Below are 27,875 nucleotides of genomic sequence, written 5' to 3'. Positions count from 1 at the left end.
GTCTCACATGTATACAAGGGTGAAATTTCAAACCTATTTTTTCTGTGTCTTAAACTATATATTTATAATACAAGATATTTCCAGAAAGTTTTATCAATTCATGCTGTAAGGAAAATACTATTAAAGATCTTTATAATTTAGAGAAGTGTATAGCCGTAAGAAACAATAAACTTGAGAGTTTTTTCAACAAATAGTGGATTCAATTAACTCCTTTGTTTGATTGTAATTATAGTCCTAGTATAATTCATATGTGAAAAACATGATAAAATGTTAATTAGTGAACTAACATCAAAAATATTCATCAGAACATTATATATATTTATTTTCATTTTCTTTTTTCATTTTGTGAATTTCACTTATTTTATTCCTCAATATTTCCATTCTTAAAAAAATATAAAACTTAAAATATCTGTATGTTTGTTACAGTAATTATTCTATTATGATCTTACATTTATTTGTGGTCCTTTTTTTTTGAACATTTATTATGTCATTTTTTAAATGCAAATGAAAAATGTGGTATTATATTAATGAACAAATTTTTCATAATTTTCATAATATATATGTATTCCAAGTGGCAGTTTATGGAAGTACTCAATTGGTAATTGCAATAAAAACAAACCTTAATTAGTCTCCTACCTGTCAATTCAAAGTTGACAAAAATCACAAAAATTAACAAAAGATTATAATTCAGGGTTAAAGAAAAGTATTACTTGAATATATAACAGTTATTATCAAATATTAATATGAAGATCATTATAAAACGATGAAAAAAGTAAAATCACAAAAATACTGAACTAAGAGGAAAATCAATTCGGAAAGTCCATAATCACATGGCAAAATCAAATAACAAAACGCATCAAAAACGAATGGACAAGAACTGTCATATTCCTGACTTGGTACAGGCATTTTCAAATGTAGAAAATGGTGGATTGAACCTGGTTTTATAGCTAGCTAAACCTCTCACTTGTATGACAGTCGCATCAAATTCCATTATATAGTCACCGATGCGTGAACAAAACAAACAGACATAATAGGTAAAAATGTCAAAAATAGGGGTACAGCAGTCAACATTGTGTTATCATCTTAATATACATGTATGTACAATATCTTTTACCAAGATAAAAGGTATATAATTGTATCATATGTCTCTGCTTAGGCTAATGATGACTTTTCAATACTGTAACAGTTTATTTTTAACTGAAGTAGACAAGCTTAAAGTAACCAAACCATTTTAGTATGTTAAAAATTTATCAAATATGAACAAAGAGGTTCATTTAATGACCAAAAACACAATTTTAGATTTTTTTCATTGTAATCAGAATGTAATCAAAAAGTAATCATGATTACAGGGTATTTTGAAAAGTAATTGATTAAATTAAATTACATGTAATCAGATTTTTGGCTGATTAATGATTACACTGATTACTTGAAAAATTGTAATCAATTACAGCTGATTAACGATTACAATTACAATTACCCCAAGTCTGGTTGATATAAGTATTTGAGGAAAATTAGAAGAAGGAAACAAATTTATCTACAGTTAAATGGCTATAAAGATGAATATACTGCGGACGGACGGACAGACAGACTGATCACTATAGGGCGACCCGCCTAAAGGCGGGGCCCTAACGATAATGATAAATTTATTTTATTAGAACTTCCATGTTCTGATCATGCAATATCTGCCACATTAGCTCCTGTCGAAAAACTATAGAATTGCTGTCAAAGTGTTCAGACCAGAGAGATGCAGACTAAATTGACAAAACATTAAAATTACTAATGATTAATAAAATGCAACGCTTAAACTATGCTTACATGAATATTTTAGACATGCATTATATATACATTTATAATATTGTTAAAAAATATTATGATGAAATGTAATGTGTAATTAAATTAATTACCATAGTAAAGTAATTGTGATTTAATTAATTACATTTCAAAAACTGTGTAATGTGTAATTAGTGTAATTGATAATTTTTGCAATGTAATGTGTAATTTAATTAATTACATTCCAATGTAATTGACCCCAAGTCCAGTCCCAGATAGCTTACACTTGATGAAAAAGTTGTGTAATTTTAGAACTTTCCCGGAAAGGAATAAATATATACACGACTCGGAGAAGTTTACATTTTTTATAATATTACTCTTAAATAAAAAACAATGAAAAACATGAACTTTTTATTTCAAGGACAATGACAGAAATTTAATTTTTAATCATGTAGTGCTGATCATTTTTAAAAATGTGTTCATCATTTTTTTTCTACTTACATGTCTCCAACAGAATGTGAAAAGTTTCCAAACCATACTGCAATAAAAATAAAATAATAAGAATTAACATAAAAGGATTGTCTAGTGGTCAAGGATATTGTAAAGGTTTAATTTTAAATGAAGGTGAATTTAATCTCTGAACCTCCTATTTTCAGTGAAAATAATCTTGATTGTAGTCTGATATTTTTTCTCAATTCGTTTTTTTTTTGCTACATGTAATTTTGTTTAGCAAGTTGCAATGTGTTGCACAGGTATTTGGTATGAGATATTACACAGCTGATACACTTATGACATTGACCCCTTTCAAAAAGCAGTCTACCGAAAAACACAGAATTGCTTGATATCTGCCTTAAAAATGATATTGGTGACTGATTATTTTTTATTGCTTGCTATAGGTATTTCCTCTGGTTGTTTCAGTCAATTATGACAGATTTATCCAGGAACAAGGTAAAGGAGTTATTTTCTGCTTTGCTTTTTTTACTATGAGGTATATACTGGAATAACTCATACATGTCATAAGCCATGAATGGAACAAGGAATCAACTCTTCTGATTTGAGGACAATGTCAAGTTCATAATTTTGAAGGTTCAAAGATCCAATAAATACATTTTATGTAGATGATTGATATCAAGTTATTGCAGCAGTAGATAAGATGAATTTTCTGCTTTATGTGGGGTAACCTAAACATGAAGTCACCCTATATAGCTATGCAACATTTATGTACCATTTCAAAATTATCCTTGAGTTGATGCTAACAAAATTCAATATTCAGATAAAACTTAAAAACTAAAAATTCTGTTTAAATTATAGGTATACTGATCTAATATCCAACTGTTTATAGTATGGATCACATTTCCAACCTACATTTTTTTACCTAAGGAACTACCAATATAATGACTTTATAAGCCGTATTTGAAATTCCAACCTAAAAAACGCACCTAAACAAACAAATATTTTATTTGCCAATCACGACGCCCAAAATGAGCAGAAAAACTACAATACAACCAACGTCACCTGTGTCTGTGAATTACAAAATTTCAACTAAGATTTCACATGTACAGATCACATTAAAGAAAATTAAGAATAACTTTTACATCATTTGTAGATCCTAGATAGCAATACTGGGTTAGAAACTAAGTCTATACTACATGCACTACTAAGTTCTGAAGCTCAAATTGACATCTCTATGAACTAAAAGTGAACAAATGTTTTAAAATTTCACAGTTTTTCATTGATCCATTTTAAAAACATAATTAAGTGTGTAATTGTGTATTGTATACACAGCCATCAAAGCTGTCATCTATTTGTGCTGTTACAGTAGATAAATGTCCAAATTGGAAACAGCTTTTGTAACATGTATGTGCCATCTGTTTCTTTAATTTACATTAACAAAAAACAAAATATATACATGTACATTTGATCTTTTCGCAAACTTGACAATTAATTTTTTACTCAATAAATTTCTTTAAACCTGGTCTACAATGTAGGTACAAACCAATTTGGCTATAGAAATAGACATCCAAAATATCTTCTTTTTTTTAACTTTGATTTAAGAAATATTGTACTTTCTTCATATATTAGAGAAAAGACAATTTTTCATCTTCAAAGGTATGAATTCTGGCACATATTACAAAGGTGTTCAAGATGTGTCTCCCCAAATGATTTTTTCTCAAAAATTGACAAATAATATATACTTGTAGGTGGCTTTATTTGCAATTACTGTTTTAACATGCAGGTTGTGTATTGAAAATTAGCATGTACAACACAGAAAAAAGTATACTTGGATGGAGAGTTATCTCATTAGTACTCATACCACATCTTCTTATGTCAATTGTCTCCTTTTACTTAAGCAAAGATAAATCTTGGAACCCAGATGACCTTGGGAATCATTGATCAAGTATCACATAACCTGATTAAATTACAGACACTCATTAATATTGTGTTCAAGAAAGGAGAAAAATAGAACAAGAGTCAACTGTCTATAAAATTTCAAGTTGCAATGGCCATACTCCTAATCGTCCATAGGATTTGTTGGCCGTACCACCACATTGTCCATAGGACATATCATCCATACTTAAAGTATTTATTCAAATATGGTAAAAACATTGTAGTATTTAGTATGTACAATTTCTTGACAAAAGCATAATTAATACTTGTTTTCATTTAAAAAATGATAATATTTTTTTCAGTTTCAGAATTAACAATTTTCTGATTACTTATTGATTTAACTATGACAGAAATTAACCTTCCATTTTGTGGGTCTCATAATTATTCTCATTAGTATTCATTTTATTTTTCAGCTTGTTTGACACTTGAGATTAAATGTACATTTTGAAAATAATAATAAATACATTTAAAAGTTATACATGTCATAAAAAACCGTATACAGTTTTTACATGTACATGTATATCACAATACTTTATAAATAAAATTTATATACGAAAAAAAAAAAAGGTTCAGAGGACCCGGAAAATAGGGTAAAAACTCTAATTTGGCATTAAAACTAGAAAAAGATATCATAGGGAACATGTGAACTAAGTTTCAAGTTTATTGGACTTTAACTTCATCAAAAACTACTTTTACCATGACCAAAAACTTTAACCTGAAGCGGGACAGGCGGACATAGACACAGACCAGAAAACATATAAATGCCCAGTAACAGGGCATAAAAATTGATTTGTTATTATAATGGTAGGTCTAAATGGGGGCATCATCATGACAAATAATGGTAAATGTTTTCCAAAATTAACAGTAACAATAACTATTTGAGACTGATAAGGAATCTGGACAAGGATATTTTGAGGAATCACTGTAAAATTTTAACCTATTTGAAGCTAACAGTAGCAGAAAATGATGGTTTGACACCTAACAGCTAAGGGCATTACTACTGCACCCTTACTCATGGACGTCAGTATGCATCTGATGTGATTCAATAGACATTCTACTGTTCTAAAAACATTTGGATTAGTCTGAGATTACTCTGACGTCCAACAGCTGTTTTACCAGACAATCTAGGGCCTTGGCTCAGACTACCTTTGGCTTTGGTTAAACAATAGTCAAGTTTCCCTTTGTCTTTTGGACTTGATTTACTAAAAAAATATATAAATTGTGAAAACAGAGAATAGAATATAATATCTATCTTCCCGTCAAGGAGAAGTTATACATTGTATAATATATTTCGTGTGTCCGAAAATAGTTCAAGTTGTGCCAGTGGCAGTATGTCCGAATCATCTTGCATCTGAAAAGAATATTTTTAAAAGGTTGAAATTAAAGTTGGGACGAAAATCATAAGACTGTTATATGTAAATTACCTATCAAGATGAGACCAAACAGTGTAATTGCCATGAACTTGTCTTTTACTGTACAATTTCTAAATGGATATCTAAATCTCATATTAGGATATCGTCTCTCTCGGTGTTCTAACAAGGAAGATAATCAAGATCAAACCGGAAGCTCGCATTTTGACCAATGCCTGTCTGCCTTACAAAATTTGTTTTGGGCGCCATTTTCAGATTTACAACAACAACAAAGTTTTAAAAATGTCAGAAGAAATGGAAGTTGCGACCTCCAACGCGGAAACATCTCCTCAAAGAACGCTTAATCTTGAAACAGGTAGTTCACGTATTGAAAGATAAAAGGAGAAAACACATCAATCTTCAAAACCAGATTATTTTTCAAATCATCACAAATCATCAAAATTTCATCAAAAATTTATAGAAGTTCTAGTTCATGTCTTTTCACCTGCAGCTGTCACACATTATAAAGCATATCATAACCATCTTGCTTCTTTTGGTATGAAAAGAACAGCAGTGATTCTTAAAATTAAAGACTATTTTCGTCCACGCAAGAATCCTGGTTCGTTCGCCCAAGGCTGAGATATAGAGCAGTATAGATGGAGTGTCATACAACTTAATGCTATTCCCAGCTGATCCAAGAATCTGTCCTGCTTGGACAATAGATGTCATACAACAATCACTTGTCCATTGTGGCGTCAGATTATTTCATGACATCAATTTTTTTTCAGGTACCTGTGTGACACAGGCTGTGTCAAGTCCGACAAAGAGCAATAAGGTGTACATGTATTTGGGGAGGGAGGGGGTCTCATCCCAGATCCCGCTAATTGTTTAGTGAGAATCCCGTATCCTGCTTCACGTTGCCATAATGGTGCATGTAATTTCCTGTGTCCTGCAGGACTTCACTTAAAACAAATCTGTCCCGCATCACGGTTAGACCCCAATGAGACCCACTATACATATGTTTCTGGTAAGCACCAAAAAATGTTTGCTAATATAAAGATCAACTAAAGGATATCACTACTCTAGCACGAAGAACATTATACTCCCAGATCAAAACTGGCATTCATGGTACAAAGAAGCTCCAAGTTGGTCATCAGGTGTTGAAATAGTCTAGAAGACTTAATGATGGTGATATGTGTGTATCCAGCTTGTTACGGCCAGAAATCGCCTTTAAATTGTAGCCAACAAAAGACACAAATCAATAGTAAAATTTAACAATATTTATTATACAAAAGTTTACAAGAAGTATTACACAAATATTACTGTCAACTTAACTGTCAAAATATGAGTCCAATCTTTTATCTTTATCTGTATCCGGATATCTTTCGGAATCCAATCTGAATATTACGTTCACTACTACGGTCACAATCCAGTATGATGTTGTTTGTAGAATTAAAGTGTCAATCCAAATGCGGTGAATACTAATGTCTATCGATGTCTAAGTCCAAGCCCAAGAGTAAGTCCAACAGTTTAACTTGAGTGTCTGTATATATATAGTTGTCATGGAAAATTCTAGAACAGTCTATAATGGAACATCCTGGAAAGTTACAACGGAAGTTTCTAGTAAAATGTAGAAGTTTATATAACGCATCTTTTATTAGGATCATTCTGGAAAGTTCCAATCATTCTGTAAACAACTATCAGGCCACACAACACAAATCAGGCCAACATAAATAAATACAATAATTACAATATCATTTATATAACATAATTACAATATCATAACAAGCTGTAGTCTGCATGTAGAGTGGACCCAAGTGAACCCATAAACAACAACATTTTTTTAGATCAGAGTAAAACTGATCTGGGTACAGCAGTCTAAAGAAAGTCATTGCACAAAAAAAATCCAAGAACTTACTGATTTTTTACTTCTATTTGACCTGCAACTGAAAGTACAAAATGTAGTCATTTGTATGCGTATTTCAAAGATAATTACAATCATTTATGATAAGTTGTATGTCTGAGGGTTTACACTATTTTTGAAAGTTTTAGGCCTCTGAACTTCCTGTGTAAAACACTGAAGGGAAGCCCAATCCCGAAAACCAATTTTTAACCAATTTAAATTTTCCAAGTTCTTATATGCACTCAATACACTGTAAACATGAGAAACTTGACAAAAGATAGCCTCAGGTTGAGGAATGATGCCTTAATTTTGAAATGAGTATACAAAATTAGACCTCTAAAAGTAGAGCCATTGGAGCCAAATAAAGGTGGTTTGTGTAACTGTAAGCCAGTCATATGATGGTCACCTGAATGGAAAGGGTTAAAACATGTAAATGACTTTAAAGTTTCATGTTATTAAAAACAATACATTATTTTATTATTATTAACACAAATAACCTAATTCAAAGCCTCCTTAATTATTTGACAAGGCCCTGTTTAGGCCACAATTAAAAATATTTCAGTTTGCCCAAACCCGACCCATGATGACTGGATGTGGGTAGGTAGGTAGGCAAATTCTTATTTTTTTTTTTTTTTATCAGAATTTGCATGAAAATATTAAAAGATCTTAAAACAGTATATCTTTTTTTTCCGTCAAACCTTTGTAGAGAAAACCAAAAGCCATGAATTTTAAAACCTCTATAAATAAATTAGTCTACTATATGATTTGTATCCTGAGATGTTTATAACACTGACAATTGCTAGCTGTGTGAAAGGGCTGGTGGATTTATGAAGTGATTTTCAACAGTTCCATCAACACGATGTTTGTGTAAAAAAAATATCAGCTGATTATGTATGTAATGATTAAATTTGTTTGCAGTTTTTAAATCCTATTTCTATTAAAATAGATTAAATGTCCAAAAATATTTATATGAATTATTATCTACCATCCTTAGTTTGAGTCTTTTTTATGTTTTGAAAACAAATTTGTATTTACATTATCACACAGGTAAACTAATTTGGCTATAAATAGATCAAAGCATGTTCTGTAGAATCTCCAAACTAAAAACGTATTTGTTATAATTTTATTTCTTTAAAAAATCAAGTTTAAATTTTTGAAAATAATCATTATTGATAAAATATAATTGCATAAAGTTAACGTTTTCTGAAGACTATTTATTTTTAGGTCATGGTTCTAGAGGCTTCCTCACAAATTTGTATAAAAATCCAATATGGCCAGTGTTCTCCCCAGGATTTTTGGATAGCACCAGGGTAACGCATGTCGAAATGATTTGTACAATATGTTGTGTCGCGTTGCATCGCTTACTTTTTCTTCTTGTTAGTTTTTGTGCCATTACCTTTTTGTCTTTTGTTTTGTTTACTGTGTTATGTAGACTTTGGGTAAAAAAATACTGGTAAAAAAAAAAGTAAATCAAACAGTTTGTATACTGTAATATCTTTTAAGAATAAATAACAGAAAGCACTTTTAGTCTTTAAACTAGTAACTTTTTATACTTTGATCACGCCAATTTTGGCCTGATACTTGTAGTTACACTACACATTCCCAATTTTTGTTAGATAACACCATAACAATTAACTTTAAACAAGATTAAATTTTAATGCAGAACCTTTAATAAATTAAATATTATTTTCCATAGCTTTAGACATGATTCTTTTAGACATCAATAACATTATTATTAGAATCATTATTGTGTTATTTCATGATAGACATGAAAAGTATACTTATATTATCTATGTGGACATTTGTGAATGGTTATCATGTCTAGCTGAGTTGCAATATTTGTAACATTATTTTTTTTCTTATAAAAATTGAACTTCTTTCATACAGTTCAACTATATATGAGTCAGTAAAGAAATAAATGGATATTCTACCTATTTAATAAAATATGTCTGTGCTTTAATTAAAGTATGATTGTCAAAAGTAATTTGCAATATATTTTTGTTGGTATGTTCAAAGAAAGTTTTTATCCTTGAGGTAACATCCTTATATAATTTTGCATTCAATTTGTACTTTATTTCTATTTTAAATGATGGATATTATTTTAGGAGCACATTTTTGTTATAACCTAAATCAGGGGAAGTAACTCACGTTTAAATTACGCAAATCTATGTTCATTTATGACCAAACGCTGGAGTAATAGAGTTAATTAACAAATGTCTGCTTGTCCCTCAAAAGTCTCTTAAGTCTGTGATCATTAAGTTATGATCTCTTAATTAATCATGTTAATTAAAACACAAGAATCATGTACATCGATTAAATCCAATCATCAAGGTTAACTTCAAAAGGTAAATCGATCACGTGGTGTAAACAATCTTCGTTGTCAGAACTGGATTGAACTGGTTTGAACTGGTCAATTTTCATCTGAAATTTAATACCCCACGGAAAGGTTTATCGATTTTTTTTACCGAAAATTTTAGCACCACGGTGAAAAGTTATACATCGCGGCAAGAACGATACCACCACGGTAGAAAATTAAACACCGCGGGCCCGCGGTCCTTTAAGGGCCTGGGGAGAACACTGATGGCGTCCATAACATGCTTTTACTTTTGCACATGTGAAAAAAATATTTCTGTCAAAAGTGAGATTTCTCTTGTCAAAAGGGATTTATATTGCAATAAATTATTCTGAGGGAGTTACATTCAGTAAAGATTATATTTCTGATTCTGTGAACAATTATAGTTTTATCAAATTCTCCCAAACAGCAACGTACTGATCTTGTCTAATGAGACTTGTAAATTTGAACTATTTGAATAAAAGGGCATCTAATTTACATGATAAAGAAAGATAATAATTAAAGACAACAATTTATCAAGAAATAATTCCTTTTTATTCAGTAAAAACAAAATCTTTTTGCAAGATTGTAACTTCGCAACTTCCGGATCCATTTCCTGTCAGAATAACATTGAAAATATTCGATTGCACATGGTTTTGAACAAATCTACCTGAATATTCTTATCAGATATTCGATAACACGATGAAATTAACATTGATCATATAGGTAAGGGTTTGGTAGTACAGACAACTACAGCGTTAAAAAAAACTGTGCCACTTCACATGTTTTACTTTACGTTCGTTAAATCAGAAGATAAAAACAGAGAACATCGAATATCGATTAACTGCGTCTTTTATACGCTTTCTTTTAATCTTATTCACAGTTACTTTCAAACGCAAAGACGACAAACATTAAGTTTTGTACGATGACGGAGCGGACCATAAAAAAATCTGAAAAAAAAAATTCTTCAAAAAAACGTCAAAAAAAGAATTTGAGTCGGCGGGTTTATTTTGGGTCGGTCGCGTTTGGGCAAACATACAATCTTTTTATTTTGGCCTTAGTATGTAGGAGTCTACCTATTGCTGTCAAATGATGAGTAATTAATAGCACATTGATATATTATTAACCATGGTAACTTGGGTGTCTCAATCTGGCAAATCACTTATGAATTCTTAGTGAGCCAGCTGTTTTATCTTGCTGACTGACTGATTACCTTGATTTAGATCCTAAGCTTGTATTAGTTTACACGGAAATCTTAGTCAGCAAGTTTGTTTTCTTATTGCTTATTTCGCATATTTTTTTAAGGCAAGTCCAACAGTCAGTGAGAAGATGAAATTTTCTTCTACATCTACATGTTCATATACATAATTTATTATTGACATCTGGAGATCACCAATATCTTTAATTGTTTTTACATAGGCGGTAATGATAACGTATGTTCCTGTAGCTCAGTCCATATCGTAAACTTGGATATGTATGATAGCTTGTTTCGAAGCTGTGACATTTTCACATATGTGGTTAAATTTTCGGGGTACGAAGTGAGATTACTTTTTCTGTATATTACCATACCCTGAACATCCTTTCGTGATGCAGCTCCTTGTGGTAAAATATCCCCTTTTTAACACGATAAGTTCTTTGAAAATTTAATACTTTGAACATTTTCAATAGCTCCATAGTTTTTACACATTTATTCTATGTTCCTCTACTTTCCTAATCACCACAAATGGTTAAGCTCAGTCATTTGTAAAAAATAGAAACATGTCCAATATCACTACACAGAGATTTTTTCTTTGCACATGACTTTTGAGTTCCTCATTTTGAGGCGCATAAGGGATGTTGTCCCAAATACAATGTAGAGCAAGGATTTGACGTTAAATTTTGATTTTTGGTTACAAAATAATGATACATGTGCTCACTTGATGATCTACATGATCTGACATGGACTCCACAGTTTTGAAATTTGATGAATCCATGCAGATTATCATGAGAATATGACTGATGGACTCATCTTTGTGAGAAGCCAGAGTTATATTGACAAGTCTTAAAGTACTTTTATTGCAATGTAAAAATATATAGAGTTGCTGTTCTTTTTTTAAGACTTTGGTCCCATTGAGGTTCCTCCTGCACCACAAACAGTTGCCACCTACAGTATTAATGGACCTAGGCTAATGATAACACATATTGTAAATGAAAATTTCAAATCCTATGCTGGTGTGCAGACATTAGGACCATTCCACAAGGTAAACATACTTAATAGCTTTTACAAAATTGTTTCAAAAGTCTTCAATTAAAAGAGGTTTTCACCAAACAAATATCGCTAAGTTGACGTCTTCAAGTAGGTAAAATCACTATATTTTTTTGCTAGAAGTCCAGATAATCATGTCTTGATCCATCAAAATGCCAGAAGACCAGGATACAAGAATATTCAGAATCAGTTTTTGCAAAATAAATATATTCAATTTTCAATTAGATTTCAAAAGCATTTATTGAAGTCAAATTTCATTATTAAAATGAAGATAGACAGGTTGCGACATAGGTATGCTGTTTCTGTCGATGGCAACATCAATAGTGTATGCATTTGTGATAAGGTCATTTAATGGGGAACAATGAATTACTAGTGGTAGGTCAATAATATTTAGAATTTTACTATCAAAATAACTAAAAGGCGAGACATATCTCTGTGTTAACAGTTTCTAATTGATGACTTAGTTTTTATGTAAAAACAGATGATAAGTTGTTATAAGTTATACATTGTAGGTGAACTGTATTAAAGTGTATTTCTTGTATACATGTATATAATATTATGATTAAAAAACTTAATATTAATGGAGTAGATATATTTTTCAGAGTTTTACCTCTATAGTTGGACCAAATGGTAGTGGCAAGTCAAATGTTATTGATTCCATGTTATTTGTGTTTGGATTCAGAGCCAATAGAATTAGGTCAAAGAAAATCAGTGTTCTCCTTCACAATAGCGAGAACCATAAGAATGTTGAGAGCTGTACAGTGGCAGTTCATTTCCAAAAGATCATAGACACAGGGGTAAAAAAACATTTCATCTCATAACTTCAGACTAATGAAAATAATAACGAGTATACATCTTGTGAATTTCAATAAATTGAATACTTATACTGCTGCATGTTTTTCATATTTAATATAACTATATTTTTCAGAAAATTTTGAAAATGCCTGAAGAAGTACTAAATTGAGCTATTTTCACTTTAATTGACCTAGAATGTGTTTTTCCTTGTCCCCTTTAATCTTCTTATATCTATTATTTTTAGGACAGTGATGAAGAATACACAGTGGTACCCAACACAAAATTTGTTGTTTCCAGAACTGCCTTCAGAGATAACAGCTCTTATTATATGATAGACAAAAAGAAAGCAACCTATAAAGAAGTGACTAACCTCCTCAGAGGCAGTGGTATTGATCTGGACCACAATAGATTTCTTATTTTACAGGTAAACAACTTCATTTTTATGCAGCTGTGATAATTATTTTGTTGAATATTTAATCACATACATGTGTATACATGTTCTATTAAAATATTTCTGGGACTTTCGTTTTCTTAATTTTTCAAAAAAATACATTTAGCTGAACATGTGATTTTTGTTGTTTTATTTCATTGGGTTGAACTGGATTTTCACTAAACTGCTCCCACAATTTTAAGGTTACAAAGTTTTTATTTACATGTTGTATGTATACCTGTTAATTTGCATATGAAGATTTTTATATGAATTTCTTACTGAAAAAGAAGTAGATAAAAATAATTTTTGCTAAAATAAAAATCATATATACATGTAGTTCATATTTAACAATTAAGCTGTTTATCTGTGACATTTCATATACATATATATTACAACATACAGACACGGGATACTTACAAGGCAAATAACATATAACTGTTCTCTTATTAAGAGACAGTGCACCAAGGCGTAAGGGCTATTAAGAGACAGTGCACCAAGGAGTAAGGGCATACTATTTTACTAGTCTGGCTATATCCTTACTGCCTTGACAAATAACATATTACTGTTCTCTCATTAAGAGACAGTGCACCAAGGCGTAAGGGCATACTATTTTACTAGTCTGGCTATATCCTTACTGTCTTGACAAATAACATATTACTATTCTCTCATTAAGAGACAGTGCACCAAGGCGTAAGGGCATACTATTTTACTAGTCTGGCTATATCCTTACTGTCTTGACAAATAACATATTACTGTTCTCTCATTAAGAGACAGTGCACCAAGGAGTAAGGGCATACTATTTTACTAGTCTGGCTATATCCTTACTGCCTTGACAAATAACATATAACTGTTCTCTCATTAAGAGACAGTGCACCAAGGAGTAAGGGCTATTAAGAGACAGTGCACCAAGGAGTAAGGGCATACTATTTTACTAGTCTGGCTATATCCTTACTGTCTTGACTTATAAGAAATACTACAGTATGATTATATATACTTTAGGGGGAGGTAGAACAGATAGCTATGATGAAACCAAAGGGTCAGTCTGAGAATGATGATGGTATGTTGGAATTCTTAGAGGATATTATTGGGAGTAATAGATTCAAAGAACCCATTGAAGTTCTGGCTAAAAGAGTGGAAACACTGAATGAAATGAGAGGAGAAAAGGTAAACTATTGTAATATGTATATGTACCTTCAATACATTTAAATGTTATTTCAAATAAATAGGATATTATTTGACACTCAAGTATAACACTTGAATTTTTTTTTATTTTAAACAAAAGCACTTCTCTAGATTTACTTTCATCAGAAACACTCAAATCTCAATGTTTTAAACCAGGGGATGTGTAAGTGATGAAACAGTTGAACTTGAAAGGTTTTAAGGTAATGAATGATTTTGTTTTTGTTGTCCCTAAATGGAAAGCAATGTGAGTAATATAAAAATGTCAGTCCATTTATGTGTCAAACTTAATAAAAAAAAATCTCACACCTGCTGTTCTAGTCAAATTTCAATTAAATAAATTTTAAGGTTTGAAATATCAACGATATTTCTGATGACTTCAAAAGTTAGGGTCAATCAATTATGTTAGGAAGTTATGCGGCAATGCCTTTGAAGATGAAATTAATATAGTAATTGACTATGATTCAATGGTACTCATTATATTTCTATATGTGATGTCAAAGATTAACATCAGCAACATCTCTTACAAGTTCAAAGTCAATTCTGTTTAGGAAATTATGCCCCTTGGAAAATAAAAAATGTAAGCACTGGGACATCTACCAGTGTAATCAGATTTCAATAAAATTGATGTCAAAGACTCAATGATTCTTAAGTGTTACATTCTCTTTTAACTAATCATATGATATGTATCTATTGTTCTCAAAAGCTTAACAGAGTGAAGGCTGTAGAAAAAGAGAAAGACAATTTAGAAGGTCCTAAGAATGAGGCAGTCCAGTTTTTGAATATGGAGAATGATATTGTACGACAGAAAAATAAACTTTACCATAAGTATATGTAAGTACAGTCTGTTAGAAAATAATAAACTGATGTAAATGGTTAAGTTAGCCTCTTTGTATACACCCAAAATATGGCTCTATCATTTAGTAAGTAAAACATTAAAAAATATAAATTTCTTAGAATCCTGAAAATTAGAACCCATGAAAATAAATGAATCTACTGTATTAATTTTGTTATCTACAAATTCTTGTCGAGACAATTGTGTCAACAATGAAATATTTTTATACGACCCCAAAAAAATTTTGGGATCGTATAATGGTATGATGTCGTCGTCTGCGTCGTCCAAAGTCACATTGGTTTCCGGATAATAACTTTAGTTTAAGTGAATAGATCTTTATGAATTTTTGTTAGAAGGTTCAATACCACAAAAGGAAGGTTGGGATCGATTTTGGGGATGATGGTTCCAACCGTTTAGGAATTACGGGCCCAAAAGGGGCTCCAAACAAGCAGTTTTCTAGTTTCAGGATAATAACTTGTGTACAAGTATTTCAATTGCTCTGAAATTATATTGCAATGTTTAAAACCACAAGTAGAAGGTTTGGATTCATTTTAGGGGTTATGGGGCCAAAGTTTAGGAATTAAGGGCCAAAACAAGCATTTTTCTAGTTTCCAGACAATAACTTGTGTGTAATTGTATGGATCTCTCTGAAATTGTACCACAATGTATCATATAACAAAGGGGAGGCTGGGATTAAGTTTTGGGTTAATTGCCCAAAATATGTAGGAATTAGGGGCCAAAAAGAAGCATGTTTCTATTTTCCAAACAATCATGACAATAACTTGTGTTTAAGTGTATGGATCTCTCTGAAATTATACTACAAGGTTCAATACAACAAAGGTAAGCATGGGATTGAGTTTAAGGTTTATTGCTCCAAGGAGGTTTCAAAAAGTGTGGGGGCGGGATTTTTTGTTTACCATTTTTTAAGTGATTCTTTTTTTTTCTCAAAATTTTTCAAATTTCGAATTTTAAAAAGTTTCAAGAAGAAATCTTCAATTGCACAGTATTGTGCAATAGACTTGTTAGATCTTTGACCACATTAGTTTTGTGACAAAAACCTATATTATGCCAAAAATGTGATCACAATCCAAATTCAGACAGTATCAAGCTTGAATATTATGACCAAATTTGCCCCAACTATTCAGGGTTCGACCATTGGGGTCGTATAAAGCTGCGCCCTGTGGAGCACCTGGTTATTTAATACAATAAAAACAATGTAACTTTACAAAAAAAATTATATAAATGGGCATTAGAATAAATATGGTATAACATTTTCTTTTCAGATTTGAATGTGCTAGTAATGAAAAGAAAGCTACTGATGAGTATAACAAAATAAATGAAGGAATGAAAGATGTGAATGAACAAATAGCAAAGATAGAAACTGCAAAGAAAGAAAAAGACAAAGAATTAGGAAAAATTTATAGGTAAACAAAAAGGTGCCTTTAGTTTAAGGAAAAGTTATCTTTTCTTTGATTTACAAATGAATTTAAGGAAAACGAAAGCAGTAGATCAAATCTATAATACTAAAATGACGAGGTCCAATTTGTCAGCCGTCATCAGGTAAAAACGGCAAATCAAAGAATTCAACTTTATATATATCTAATATAGGACATTGGTGTTGATTAAAAATTACACCACTCCAGGCCCTTTTGCAGTCCACATAATTAATAATGCCAATAATTAACAAGTTCAGGGTCGAATCCGATACCGATACCGATAGTATATTCACTTGTTACCTATTACCTTATCTGTACTACGTTCCACATCTAACAGACGCACCACCATCCGGTGTATTTAGGATTTTGCTATTTTGCCACTGGGTCGATCCACTGCTGCTGGAGATTTATTTCCCTGAGGGTATCACCAGCCCAGTAGTCAGCACTTCTGTTTTGACTTGAGTTATCATTGATATGTTCATAATTATAAATTAACTGTTAACAAAACTTTGATTTTTTTTTTGAAAAACTAAGGCTTTCTACCTCAGGAATAGATTACCTGAGCTGTATTTGGCAAAACTTTTAGGAATATTTGGTCCTCAACTTCGTACTCTATTTGGCTTTTTTAACATTTTCTGATTCGAGCATCACTGATAAAGTCTTTTGTAGACGAAACGTGCGTCTGGCGTAATATAAAATTTAATCCTGGTATCTATGACGAGTTTATTCATAGGGGCCCTAACGATAAGAGAAACATAAAAGGCATGGTGATCAATGTGAATGAACGTGTAGGCTACACAATTGGAGGTAAATTTGAAATAAATGATACTTGAGTAGGAACCAGGTTCAATTTTTAGCAAAGGCAACTTTAAATGTGTCTGAAGTGCCAATGAGTGAGAGAGATAGTGCATAAGTTATCATTGATTGAGGTTTTGTGCGTTGTCACTGTAAGAAAGGCAGTGTAAGTCTGGTAGGTGCAAATGTAGAAGCGTGAAAGTTTTGTGCAACTCAAGGTGTCACATGTCTCTGTCTTGTAGTAACAAGTAAAAAAAACTTGTTTGTAAAATGAATGAAAATTTGGTATGTTATGCATGCTGAAAATAATGCACCTTCTTTTGCTTTTGATTATTGTTTGTTTTATTTAATAAATTTCAATCATGCATGTATATTCTACTTTATTATTATTTTCCAAATTTTGTACAGGTTAGAACCATTTTTAAGTAATATTTTGTACATGTTACAACATGTATGAGGTACTTTTGTACATGTTATAACTTGTATTTTAGCATTGTACAAATTATAACATGTACAATATTTTTGTACACGACATATACACGGGTCATAACCACAGGGTTGACACTACTAAATTCAACCATTGTCACATTGTTCCCTATTGTAGTATTTTAATCAGTATGACTTTCTAAGATGACAATACGAATACTAAAAATTTGGACTTAAATTAAGGCGTATAGGTACAGTTTTCAATTTGTTAGCCGGCATGACGTAAAACAGCAAATCAAAGATCAAATAACTAATATAGGACAATGCTGTTGATTAAAAAATACTCCATTCCAGGCACTTTTGTTTTCCAAATAATTAATATTACCAATAATTGATAAGTTCAAGGTCGACGGGTTCAAACAGAAAGCTTTTTAAAGCAGAGAAAACTGTGCATCTTATAATTGGCATGGCTTTATCAGATAATACGCATAGTTCTATACTTTAATTCAGTCACGGACCCGCGATATCACGGGTGTGTTCTAGTAAAAATGATAATAACACAAGTACATTTTTTCTGCCATTTAACATTTCCCTAATCCATAGATATTGAATTTTTCATTTGACTGCCTATCATTGAACCTATTCAGACCATTGCCAATTATTGTTTTTCTTCTCAATGTTGGAAGTATTAATCACAGATCCAGAATTTCATCAGTAAGACAATCTGACCCATCATGACAAATTTTTATGAAGTAATCTGAATAATTTGTACTCCTATGGGCATGGGTCATACATAAGCATTCATGATTTGTATATTTCAAAATATAAGGTAAAATCAATGAGATATCTTTTCTGTTTATTATGCCCCTCTCATTTACCGGTATCCTTTAATGGGTTGGAATAAAACTAATACAAAAGAAAGAGACAAAAGCTTATTGATCTTCAATTGGTCAAAGGTCAAGGTCATTATTACAAGAAATAAAAAAAATTGTAGGAAAAATTGGTTTCAGGGCAAGAATAATAAACTACAAAAGTTTTACAGGTAGAAAATAGGAAATGAACAAAGACCTTTAAGTTGAGGTCAAAAGGTTTGTTGTCAAGGTGTCAGTAAAAAAAGTACCGGTAGACAACAATAACATAACATATTTCCAGAAGCTTTAAAATCTTTATGTTTAACCTGGGCTTTTTAAGGGGAATAGAAAAAAATCTTTTATTCCAAATAAGGACAATAAGGGTATAAAAACATTTGACATGACAATACATTTATAATACAAAATGCAAGTGGCAAGTGTGATTGAAAAAATAATGATACATAATTGTCTAGCCCAAAAGGTTCAGCATGTTAACAGTCCTTCCTTTGTCAGCATCAATATTTATCAATGTACAGTTCAGGGAGCATAGGTTTGTCATACCAACTTTCTTCCTGTTATTGTAGTCAAGAAATGACAAATGATGTTTTCATATGGTTAATATATCTTGATTTTTGGCGATTTTGGCTGTGATAAAAGTGAATATCTAAATTGGATACACCAAAATTGTAAATTTCTCATTAAGTGTTACATTTGTACATCCATTTTTGTCTCGCCTTGACAGAGTCAAAAAGCGCGACAAAGGTATGCAGTTTCCGGCGATGGTGATGGTGTCAACAATGTATTAGTTTGTGATTAGGTCTAGTTGATGGTGAACAGCAAGTGGTTGGTCAATCATATTTGGTATGCAGTTGTATAAGCATTGGCACATCTCATTTCCATGGAGATTATTTGCCCTGCCCCCTCAGTCATGGTCTATTGACTTTTGCTTATTTTACATGTATTAGTTTATGATTAGGTCAGTTTATGGGGAACCACAAGTGGTAGGTTATGATATTTGGTATGCAGTTATATAAGCATTTGCATATCTTGTTTCTACGAAATAATTTGTCTCCACCCCCTTAGTCATGGTCTATTGACTTTGAAATTTTTTCGAAGTTATCATGTATTAGTTTGTGATTAAATCAGTTCAAGGGGAACCATTAGTGGTAGGCCCATATGAATTGGTATTCAGTTGTATAAGCTTTGGCACATCTCATTTCTATGGAGAATATTTGGCCTTGTCCCTCAGTCACAGTCTAATGACTTTAAAACTTATCTTAGTTTACATGTATTAGTTTGTGATTAGATCAGTTTAAGATGAAATGCTTATGTTAAGTCAATGATATTTGGTATGCAAATTTATTGGCATTTGCAAGTATTGTTTCCATGGAGATTATATAGCCCCACCCCCTCTTCATGGTTCATTGACTGAAACTGTTACATAGTTTACAAGTTAATGTTTGTATTTAGGTTTGGGAACGACTTATAATAAGTCAATGGTATTTGGTATGCAGTTGTATTAGCATTGGCACATTTCATTTACATGGAGATTGTTTAACCATATAACTCAGTCATGGTTCATTGACTTTGAATATTTGCATAACTTGTGTAAGATGTTAGAGTATTGCTATTTGGATTTCAACATTTTCATTATCAAAATTACAAAAAGGCGAGACATATCTCTGTGATAACAGTTTATTATCAGAATATTGAAAGTTTGTAGATTTTATCATTTCTATTAATAGTGAATATGAAGGACAAGTAAAACATTTGGAAGAATCAAAAGAGAAATTCACAGAATATGAAAAACAAGATGTCAAATGTAGAGAAGATCTAAAACATAATAGACAAAAAACAAAGAAATTAGACAAGCAGTTGGAACAAGAAAAGAAAAAGGTAAATTTACCTGCAAGTTGTGAAAGTGTATTAATACATCAAACATTTTTACCAGATTTCTAATTTTTTTTTAATCATGAAAAAGAAAGTTGGACTACCATTTATTATTCCCCATTTTCAGCTATCATGTTATTAAGTATAATTGACTGACTTAACCCGAAGAACTTACTTCCAACCAAACATTCTAGTCTACTTTGGACAATCAGACATTTTGTCGGACTCAGACATAAACCAATGTTTCATCTGACAGATCAAAAATCTGTTGACCACAAATTTTTAGGGATAATCTTTAATGGATAAAATCTGGAATTTAGTGGTTTTCCCAAAGTTAGCTTGAATTGATAATTTGTATACAATATTAAGGCATGCTCTGTAGTAATAACCCCAAATTTGTAATCTCTTCAAAGATCTTAGTAGTTTTCTACATAATAAATCATGAATTATAAAAGAAAAAAAATGGTGGTTACAAGATTTATAGTGTAATCATCAAAGATTGTGACTTAAAAATATCTACAATGTTTTAACTTGATTTTAATAGCAAATTTTGTTTACCAGACATGTGGAACTATTATTTGCTTATATTTGTTAACCAAACAAACAGCATTATTGTCAGACTTGTTAGAGGGTCTAACATATGTTATGAAGCATGAAACAGGTGATATGAGAATATATCTTGAAGAAAAAAAAATCTAAGCGTGATGTAAAGAAAATAGAGGAATTGTTTTATTATTTTTTTTGTCATTATAGGTTTAGACTTTTATTGATTTAAAAGAAAGGATGTAATCTCAAGGTTTTAGAATGAAAGATTTTTTTAAAATATAGGTGGAAGACTTGAAATCAATGCCAGGTGAAACTGAGAAAGCTATTACCAGTCACCAAGGAAAATTAGAGAAACTTGAAGTTAAAAAGAAGGAAGAAGAAGAAAAAATGGCTGTAGTGATGGAAGGACTGAAAACAGAGACTAAGGTGAGATTATCATCTGAATTAAATATAATAAATATAAAGATATGGTACAGGCCTTTGCATGTTTCTAAAATAGGACATTCTTGAAAATCACTCCAAAAGTGAGAATCTAATCCAACATCTTTATCCTTGAAATCCATCTGTTGACTTCCATGAGGAAAAACAGCAATAAAAATTCTGTTCTTTTTGATAAACATGTAAATATATTTATAGATTATCGTTGACCATCTCAACGAAGGGTATTTTTATGGTCCCGCAACGAAGTTGTCGGTGCCATATAGTTTTACCCTTGTCCGTAATTCCGAAATTCCTTCATTCCGTCATTCAGCAACAAACCATTATATGGAGTTTTTTTCTAAACACCTTCAGATATTGGGCTAATTTTTGGTATGATGAGTTATAGATCAAGTTTAAGTTTCTTTCCGCTCTGCTAATTTTTGCTGAAATTATGGGCTTTGGACTTTGATAAATTGTTCAAAATCACAGTTATACGTGGGTTTTTTTCTAAACGCTTTCAGATATTGTGATGATTTTTTGCATGTGAGTTAACCAAGATGAGTTAAAGATCAAGTTAAAGTTTTGTTCCGATTGGCTAATTTTTGCCAAAATTACGGGCTATGAACTTTGATAAATTGTTGAAAATCACAGTTATACGGATTTTTTTTCTAAACACTTTCAGATATTGGGATGATTTTTGGCATGTGAGTTAACCAAGATGAGTTACAGATCGAGTTTAAGTTTCGTTCCTCTCCGCTAATTTTTGTTGTAATTTTGAGCTTTGGATTTGAAATTTTTTTTAAATCACAGTTATACAGACCTTTTTTCTAAATGCTTTCAGATATTGGGCTGATTTTTGGTATATGAGCTAACCATGTTGAGTTACATATCAAGATTAAGGTTCGTTCTGCTCTGCTAATTTTTGCCAGAATTAAGGGTTGACAACTTTGAAAATTGTTGAAAATCAGTTATATGGACATTTTTCTATACGCCTCCAGATTTAGAGCTGATTTTTGATATGTGAGACTACCATCATGTTTGTGTCCACGTGTGTTATTGAGATTGCAGATTTTTCAACTTTTTCAGACGGGGCCATTCGTGTCGCTTTGACACATCCAGTTTCACTTGAGCCGGTACAGCGAAAGTGAGAAAAGTAATCGAGTTACGATGACCAATGATAATCTGTTTATCGCTATTTTACCTATGACAATGTTGTCAATTTCATAAGCACTGCCACCTTAGTTTCTAGTGATAATTTTTCATATCACTTGACTCTGCTGAGAAAGGAAATTATTAGTCAGCAATATTAAAGGAAAATAACGATAAATAAATATATATATTTGTAACAGAATATATTTTACAATGTTTTTAAAAGCAATTCCTTCATGATTTTTTGATTTTTTTTTGAGGAATAATTGTAATTTGTTATATTGTGTTATTTATTTAGGGACTACAAGTAGAAAAAGACAAGAGAGAAGAAGAGTTGTTAGAACAACAGAAGTTTGTAAATGATATCAAGTCTAAGGTAAATACTTTATGCTGCTACCAAATGACATAAATTTCTTACAATGTAAAAGAAATTGATTTACTTATGCAAGTATATATACTATAATTTTTAAATCTGTTTTACTTTTTTCTACAATCAGGGTTTCCAACTCACTTGTGCATAGCAAATGTTGAATTTTAAGGAAATGGGTCAAGTTTTGGTTTCTGTGTATTAAAAGCAGAATATTGTCCTATGAAATAGTGTCCCCGAAGACCAAATTTTTTCTATGACAAATTATTTGATGCAGCATTTCATGCATGCATTATACAAATTGAATCAATCAGTTGAAGATATAATTTCAATAGTGAAATGCATTAAACTTAGTCATTTTTAACAAGAAACATTTAGTACATCAAAGACAATAAAAAAAAACTTTGTCAAGGAAGACAATGCATTTCTTGTGTTGGTTAGAGTGTCATGCTTCTGTATATTTAATATTTATATGAAATGATAAATGAATTGTCTATATTTTTGCAGTGATTTAAACAATTTAACATATGTTTTTCAGTTGAATATTGCACAGTCTGAGTTGGACATTTATTTAAGCAACCAGCAGAGTGAAACAAATAAATTAAAAGAAATGGAGAAAAATCTTGACAAGGCAAAAAATACACTGGAACAAAGAGCCCAGTAAGTTATAAATATTGAAAGGAAGAGGTTAACATCATTGTAATGTATCAACTGGCTATATACAATAGAAATGTTTGTATTCCTTTTAGTGAATTAAACAAATAACTATATACAAGAAAAATGATATTATATACACTAAATTTAAACACCATTCAAGGAATTTTTTACTCACAATAGTTTAATACTGTGGATTCATTATTATTTGTTGGATACCAACTTTCGTGGATTTCGTGGATACAGGCAAACCACGAAATTAAATGTTCAATGAATGACTAATTTTCGATATGCTTGTATGCAGACCTTGGCAAAACCACAAAATTTAATATCTATGAACAAACAAGTTTTCCTTTATCCACTAAAATTGGTACCCACGAAAATATATGAATCCACAGTATAACCAATGTTATTTTAACTGCTCGATCGGAGCTTATGTTTTAATTTGCATAAGGACAGTCTATTTGAAAATGTGTGTGATAAGGATGATTGCTGTTATAATACTAATTGAATTCTAATCACTAATCAGTGTCACCAAACGCATATACAAAAGAACTTATTGTATGATATGATGCAAATAACTGGACACTTCATTGATGAGCTTACCCCAAAACTCCTGTCTATAGATGGACTGGTCTTAAATGAGCGAACTTCTTAAACTCCGCCCAGTCAAGTGAAATAAATCTGGTTATATGGGGACGAAGTCCCCAATAATAGTAGAAAATTCAATAAAAAAATTTTTTTTAAAAAATCGGGAAAATTTTCCCGAAATTTTCATTGTACTAATGAACTCGAAATCGGGAACATTTTTTTTATGTCATGTTTTGAATTCCTGCATCTGCGCAGAAATCTACAATGTACTTCCTTTTTCCGGTCTCGTTTGCATGAAACTTTGAGTAAAACATATATTTAACAGTCTAGTATAAAATAGGAAGGAACGCAATATCAATTTCATTTTTATACCCCCGCTTTAAAAAAGGGGGGTATACTGTTTTACCTCTGTCTGTCCGTCCATCAGTCCGTCAGTCCGTCAGTCAGTCCGTCCCATGAAACTTTCGTCACATTTTTCTCAGGAACTACACATCCACCCTTTCTGTAATTTGGTATCAACATTTATATATGTCAGCCATACCGTGTGACGCGTTTTCAGATTCATCACTTGACAACTTCCTGTTTACCGAACACTTGTCTGATTTTACACATGATAGCCAAGTTGAAAATTTTCGTCACATTTTTCTCAGGAACTACAATACAAGGATTTCTGAAATTTGGTTTCAGGATTTATATAAGTCAGCTATACGGTGTGATGCGTTTTCAGATTCATCACTCGACAACTTCCTGTTTACCGAACACTTGTATGATTTTACACATGATAGCCAAGTTGAAAATTTTCGTCACATTTTTCTCAGGAACTACAATACAAGGATTTCTGAAATTTGGTTTCAGGATTTATATAAGTCAGCTATACCGTGTGATGCGTTTTCAGATTCATCACTTGACAACTTCCTGTTTACCGAACACTTGTATGATTTTACACATGATAGCCAAGTTGAAAATTTTCGTCACATTTTTCTCAGGAACTGCAATACAAGGATTTCTGAAATTTGGTTTCAGGATTTATATAAGTCAGCTATACCGTGTGATGCGTTTTCAGATTCATCACTCGACAACTTCCTGTTTATCGAACACTTGCATATTTTTACACTATTAATATTATCCACTTGCGGCGGGGGTATCATCAGTGAGCAGTAGCTCGCAGTTTCACTTGTTAATAATTCCTTGATATTAAAAAACGTTGCCTAATGATAGCGTTTCTTTGTTTACATTGCATATGACGTCATAACTTAAATAACATCACAACTAAAATCCCTAAAAAACAGAACCAAAATAGGAAACATTACGGTATTTCCGTTTTGAAATTAAGATATGTTTGAATTAAACAAAAATCATAGACTTCGTCCCCTTTCACAGGTAATGCCTGCCTCATATTAGAAGACAAAAATATTTATGTATATATATACAAAACTTGTACTGTGGATTAATTATTCGTTCAATACCAATTTTCGTTGTTTTTGTGGGTACTAGTGAACCACAAATTCAAATGTTCAACAAATTATAAAAAAATTCATGACTTTTGTATCTAGAGATTGGTGAAACCCACTGAAATAAATTTATCCACAAAAGACATTATTGTTGTATTAAAAACAAGGCGAATTACTTTGTTACCAATAAACACAAGTAGATTTGCCATGGAAATATATTTTACATTTTGGGATGTGTTACACTTGAGAAATTGTGTTTCTTCTAAGTAATGAATGTATTCTATTTATATTTTAACAACACTATTATTCTTTAATAAGATATTTTGGAATATGTTTAAATCTTTGTTCAATGATAATAAACATGGAATTTGTATATCCGTAGGGAAATAAGTGATATACAAAAGAGATTACCAGAATCGGAAAATATGGTTGAAAAGGCAAAGAAAGATCTTGAACTGGCAACTCGTACAGAAGAAAAATCAACAAATGATGTAAGTATAAAAATTTTAGAACAAAACTTTCAGAAAGTTGATTATTGTTCACTAGGCTATAAAATATAAGAGGTATACAGTTCCAGGCATTTTCAGGTTTTTCTTCAACATTTACTTATATTTTATTTGTTTGACATTGATGACAAAAATAACTCTATCTAGATATGTTTTTTTTAGTTAAGAGCTTTAAGAAGTAAAGTAGAGGAGGCAAGGAGTTCTATGCAGGCAGCTAAAAGTAAAGGGAAAGTTATAGATGCTCTGATGCAGATGAAGAAAAATGGACAACTACCAGGTGTAAATGGTAGACTGGTAGGTTCTCTAAAGCTACAATCAACTCTGTTATATTCTTAGTTATTAACATGTATGATGATAATATTCATTTAACTGAGTGACCTATCTATATTTTTTTTTAATATAGATTAGACCATTGGTTTTCCCGTTTGAATGGTTTACACTACTAATTTTGGGGCCCTTTATAGCTTGTTGTTTTTGGTGTGAGCCAAGGCTTTGTGTTGAAGGCCATACATTGACCTTTAATGGTTTACTTTTATAAATTGTTGTTTGGATGGAGAGTTGTCTCATTGGCACTCATACCACATCTTCCTATATCTATGATATATGTGTTCTATCAATTTTGGCTTTATATTGTGTTTATTTGAAGATAAAAGCACATTGGACATAATATCAAAGTCACAGTACATAGAAAGACAACATTAACACACTGTGATACTAGCTCTTTTGAACAAAATACAATTTATTATGTTAACAGGTTGATTTTGAAGAAGACATTTAAATGATTCTAAAAAGTAGTCCTAGTTGTACACATCTTTGTCATTTTGGTGGTCAGTTGTTTCAGTGTCAATCATACCACATCTTCAATAAAGGATTCTTACTGAAGCATGCAAAACATATGGATGCAACTTAGCAAATCTTATCTATAATAAATACACAGGAGTTTAGACTTGTGAACAAAAACCTTTCTGTCTCATCTCAACTTATACCTAGTAATTGGATGTGGTGAGACATTGTCATCCACCGTCACATGACCTTATTTGCATGTTCTATTGTTTAGGTTTTATTTTAAGAATAAGGTACTGTGGATTCATTTATTTTCGTAGGTACCAATTTTCATGAGGTGAGGAAAACTTGCCTTTTCATGGTTTTGCCAAAGTCCATACAGTTTGAATACAATTCATGGTTCACCTGAAACCATGAAAATTGGTATACAAGGAATAATAATTAATCCACAGTATGTGATTTAGCAACTCTAAAACTTTAAATGATGACTTGTTTTAGGCTTAGAATTTTACATGTATTGTATGGCTGTATGAGATCTTCATTCTTAAGTGAAAAGTTTCAATCCTTTTTTAATATTATACATATATCAGAAATTATATATACTAGGTCAGCAATATTAGAATTGCAAATTCATTATAAAGATTACATATGTGTCATTTTCATTTACCTTGACCTCAGTAGACCAGAAGATTTTGTGTGTCACTCTTGTTATAACCAATGAAATGCGTTGTGTGATTATATTGCAATAATTAAATGATTAATTGATAAACTATAAACTATTAAC

General features: G+C 31.3%; 2 protein-coding genes across 4 annotated transcripts in view; one reads left to right on the top strand and one right to left on the bottom strand.

Moving 5' to 3' along the window:
* Positions 1–5,714, bottom strand: part of LOC143067387 (UDP-glucuronic acid decarboxylase 1-like) — a 30,560-nt gene extending 24,846 nt beyond the window's left edge. For all 3 annotated transcript variants that reach the window (XR_012975939.1, XM_076240615.1, XM_076240616.1), the window contains exons 1-2: positions 5,583–5,714; positions 2,272–2,308 (exon numbers count right to left, since the gene is read on the bottom strand). Coding sequence is in view for 2 of the 3 variants with exons in the window: in XM_076240615.1 (XP_076096730.1) it covers positions 2,272–2,308; positions 5,583–5,664 (119 nt within the window). In the remaining variant the exon portion in view is untranslated. The remainder of the gene's footprint in view (positions 1–2,271; positions 2,309–5,582) is intronic.
* Positions 5,715–5,741: 27 nt separating this feature from the next.
* The window catches only part of LOC143067386 (structural maintenance of chromosomes protein 4-like), a 55,603-nt gene continuing 33,469 nt past the window's right edge, over positions 5,742–27,875 (top strand). Inside the window, exons 1-13 of the mRNA XM_076240614.1 lie at positions 5,742–5,883; positions 11,840–11,982; positions 12,590–12,784; positions 13,027–13,206; positions 14,212–14,376; positions 15,098–15,225; positions 16,510–16,650; positions 20,480–20,630; positions 21,453–21,596; positions 23,038–23,115; positions 23,645–23,766; positions 26,185–26,293; positions 26,471–26,602. Coding sequence (XP_076096729.1) covers positions 5,811–5,883; positions 11,840–11,982; positions 12,590–12,784; positions 13,027–13,206; positions 14,212–14,376; positions 15,098–15,225; positions 16,510–16,650; positions 20,480–20,630; positions 21,453–21,596; positions 23,038–23,115; positions 23,645–23,766; positions 26,185–26,293; positions 26,471–26,602 — 1,761 coding nt within the window. The 5' untranslated portion in view covers positions 5,742–5,810. The remainder of the gene's footprint in view (positions 5,884–11,839; positions 11,983–12,589; positions 12,785–13,026; positions 13,207–14,211; positions 14,377–15,097; positions 15,226–16,509; positions 16,651–20,479; positions 20,631–21,452; positions 21,597–23,037; positions 23,116–23,644; positions 23,767–26,184; positions 26,294–26,470; positions 26,603–27,875) is intronic.

The sequence above is a fragment of the Mytilus galloprovincialis genome, chromosome 3 (assembly GCF_965363235.1).
Source record: "Mytilus galloprovincialis chromosome 3, xbMytGall1.hap1.1, whole genome shotgun sequence".
NCBI lineage: Eukaryota > Metazoa > Mollusca > Bivalvia > Mytilida > Mytilidae > Mytilus > Mytilus galloprovincialis.
The sequence above is the reverse complement of the archived record's forward strand: the minus strand, read 5'-3'. Positions and strand labels throughout refer to the sequence as shown.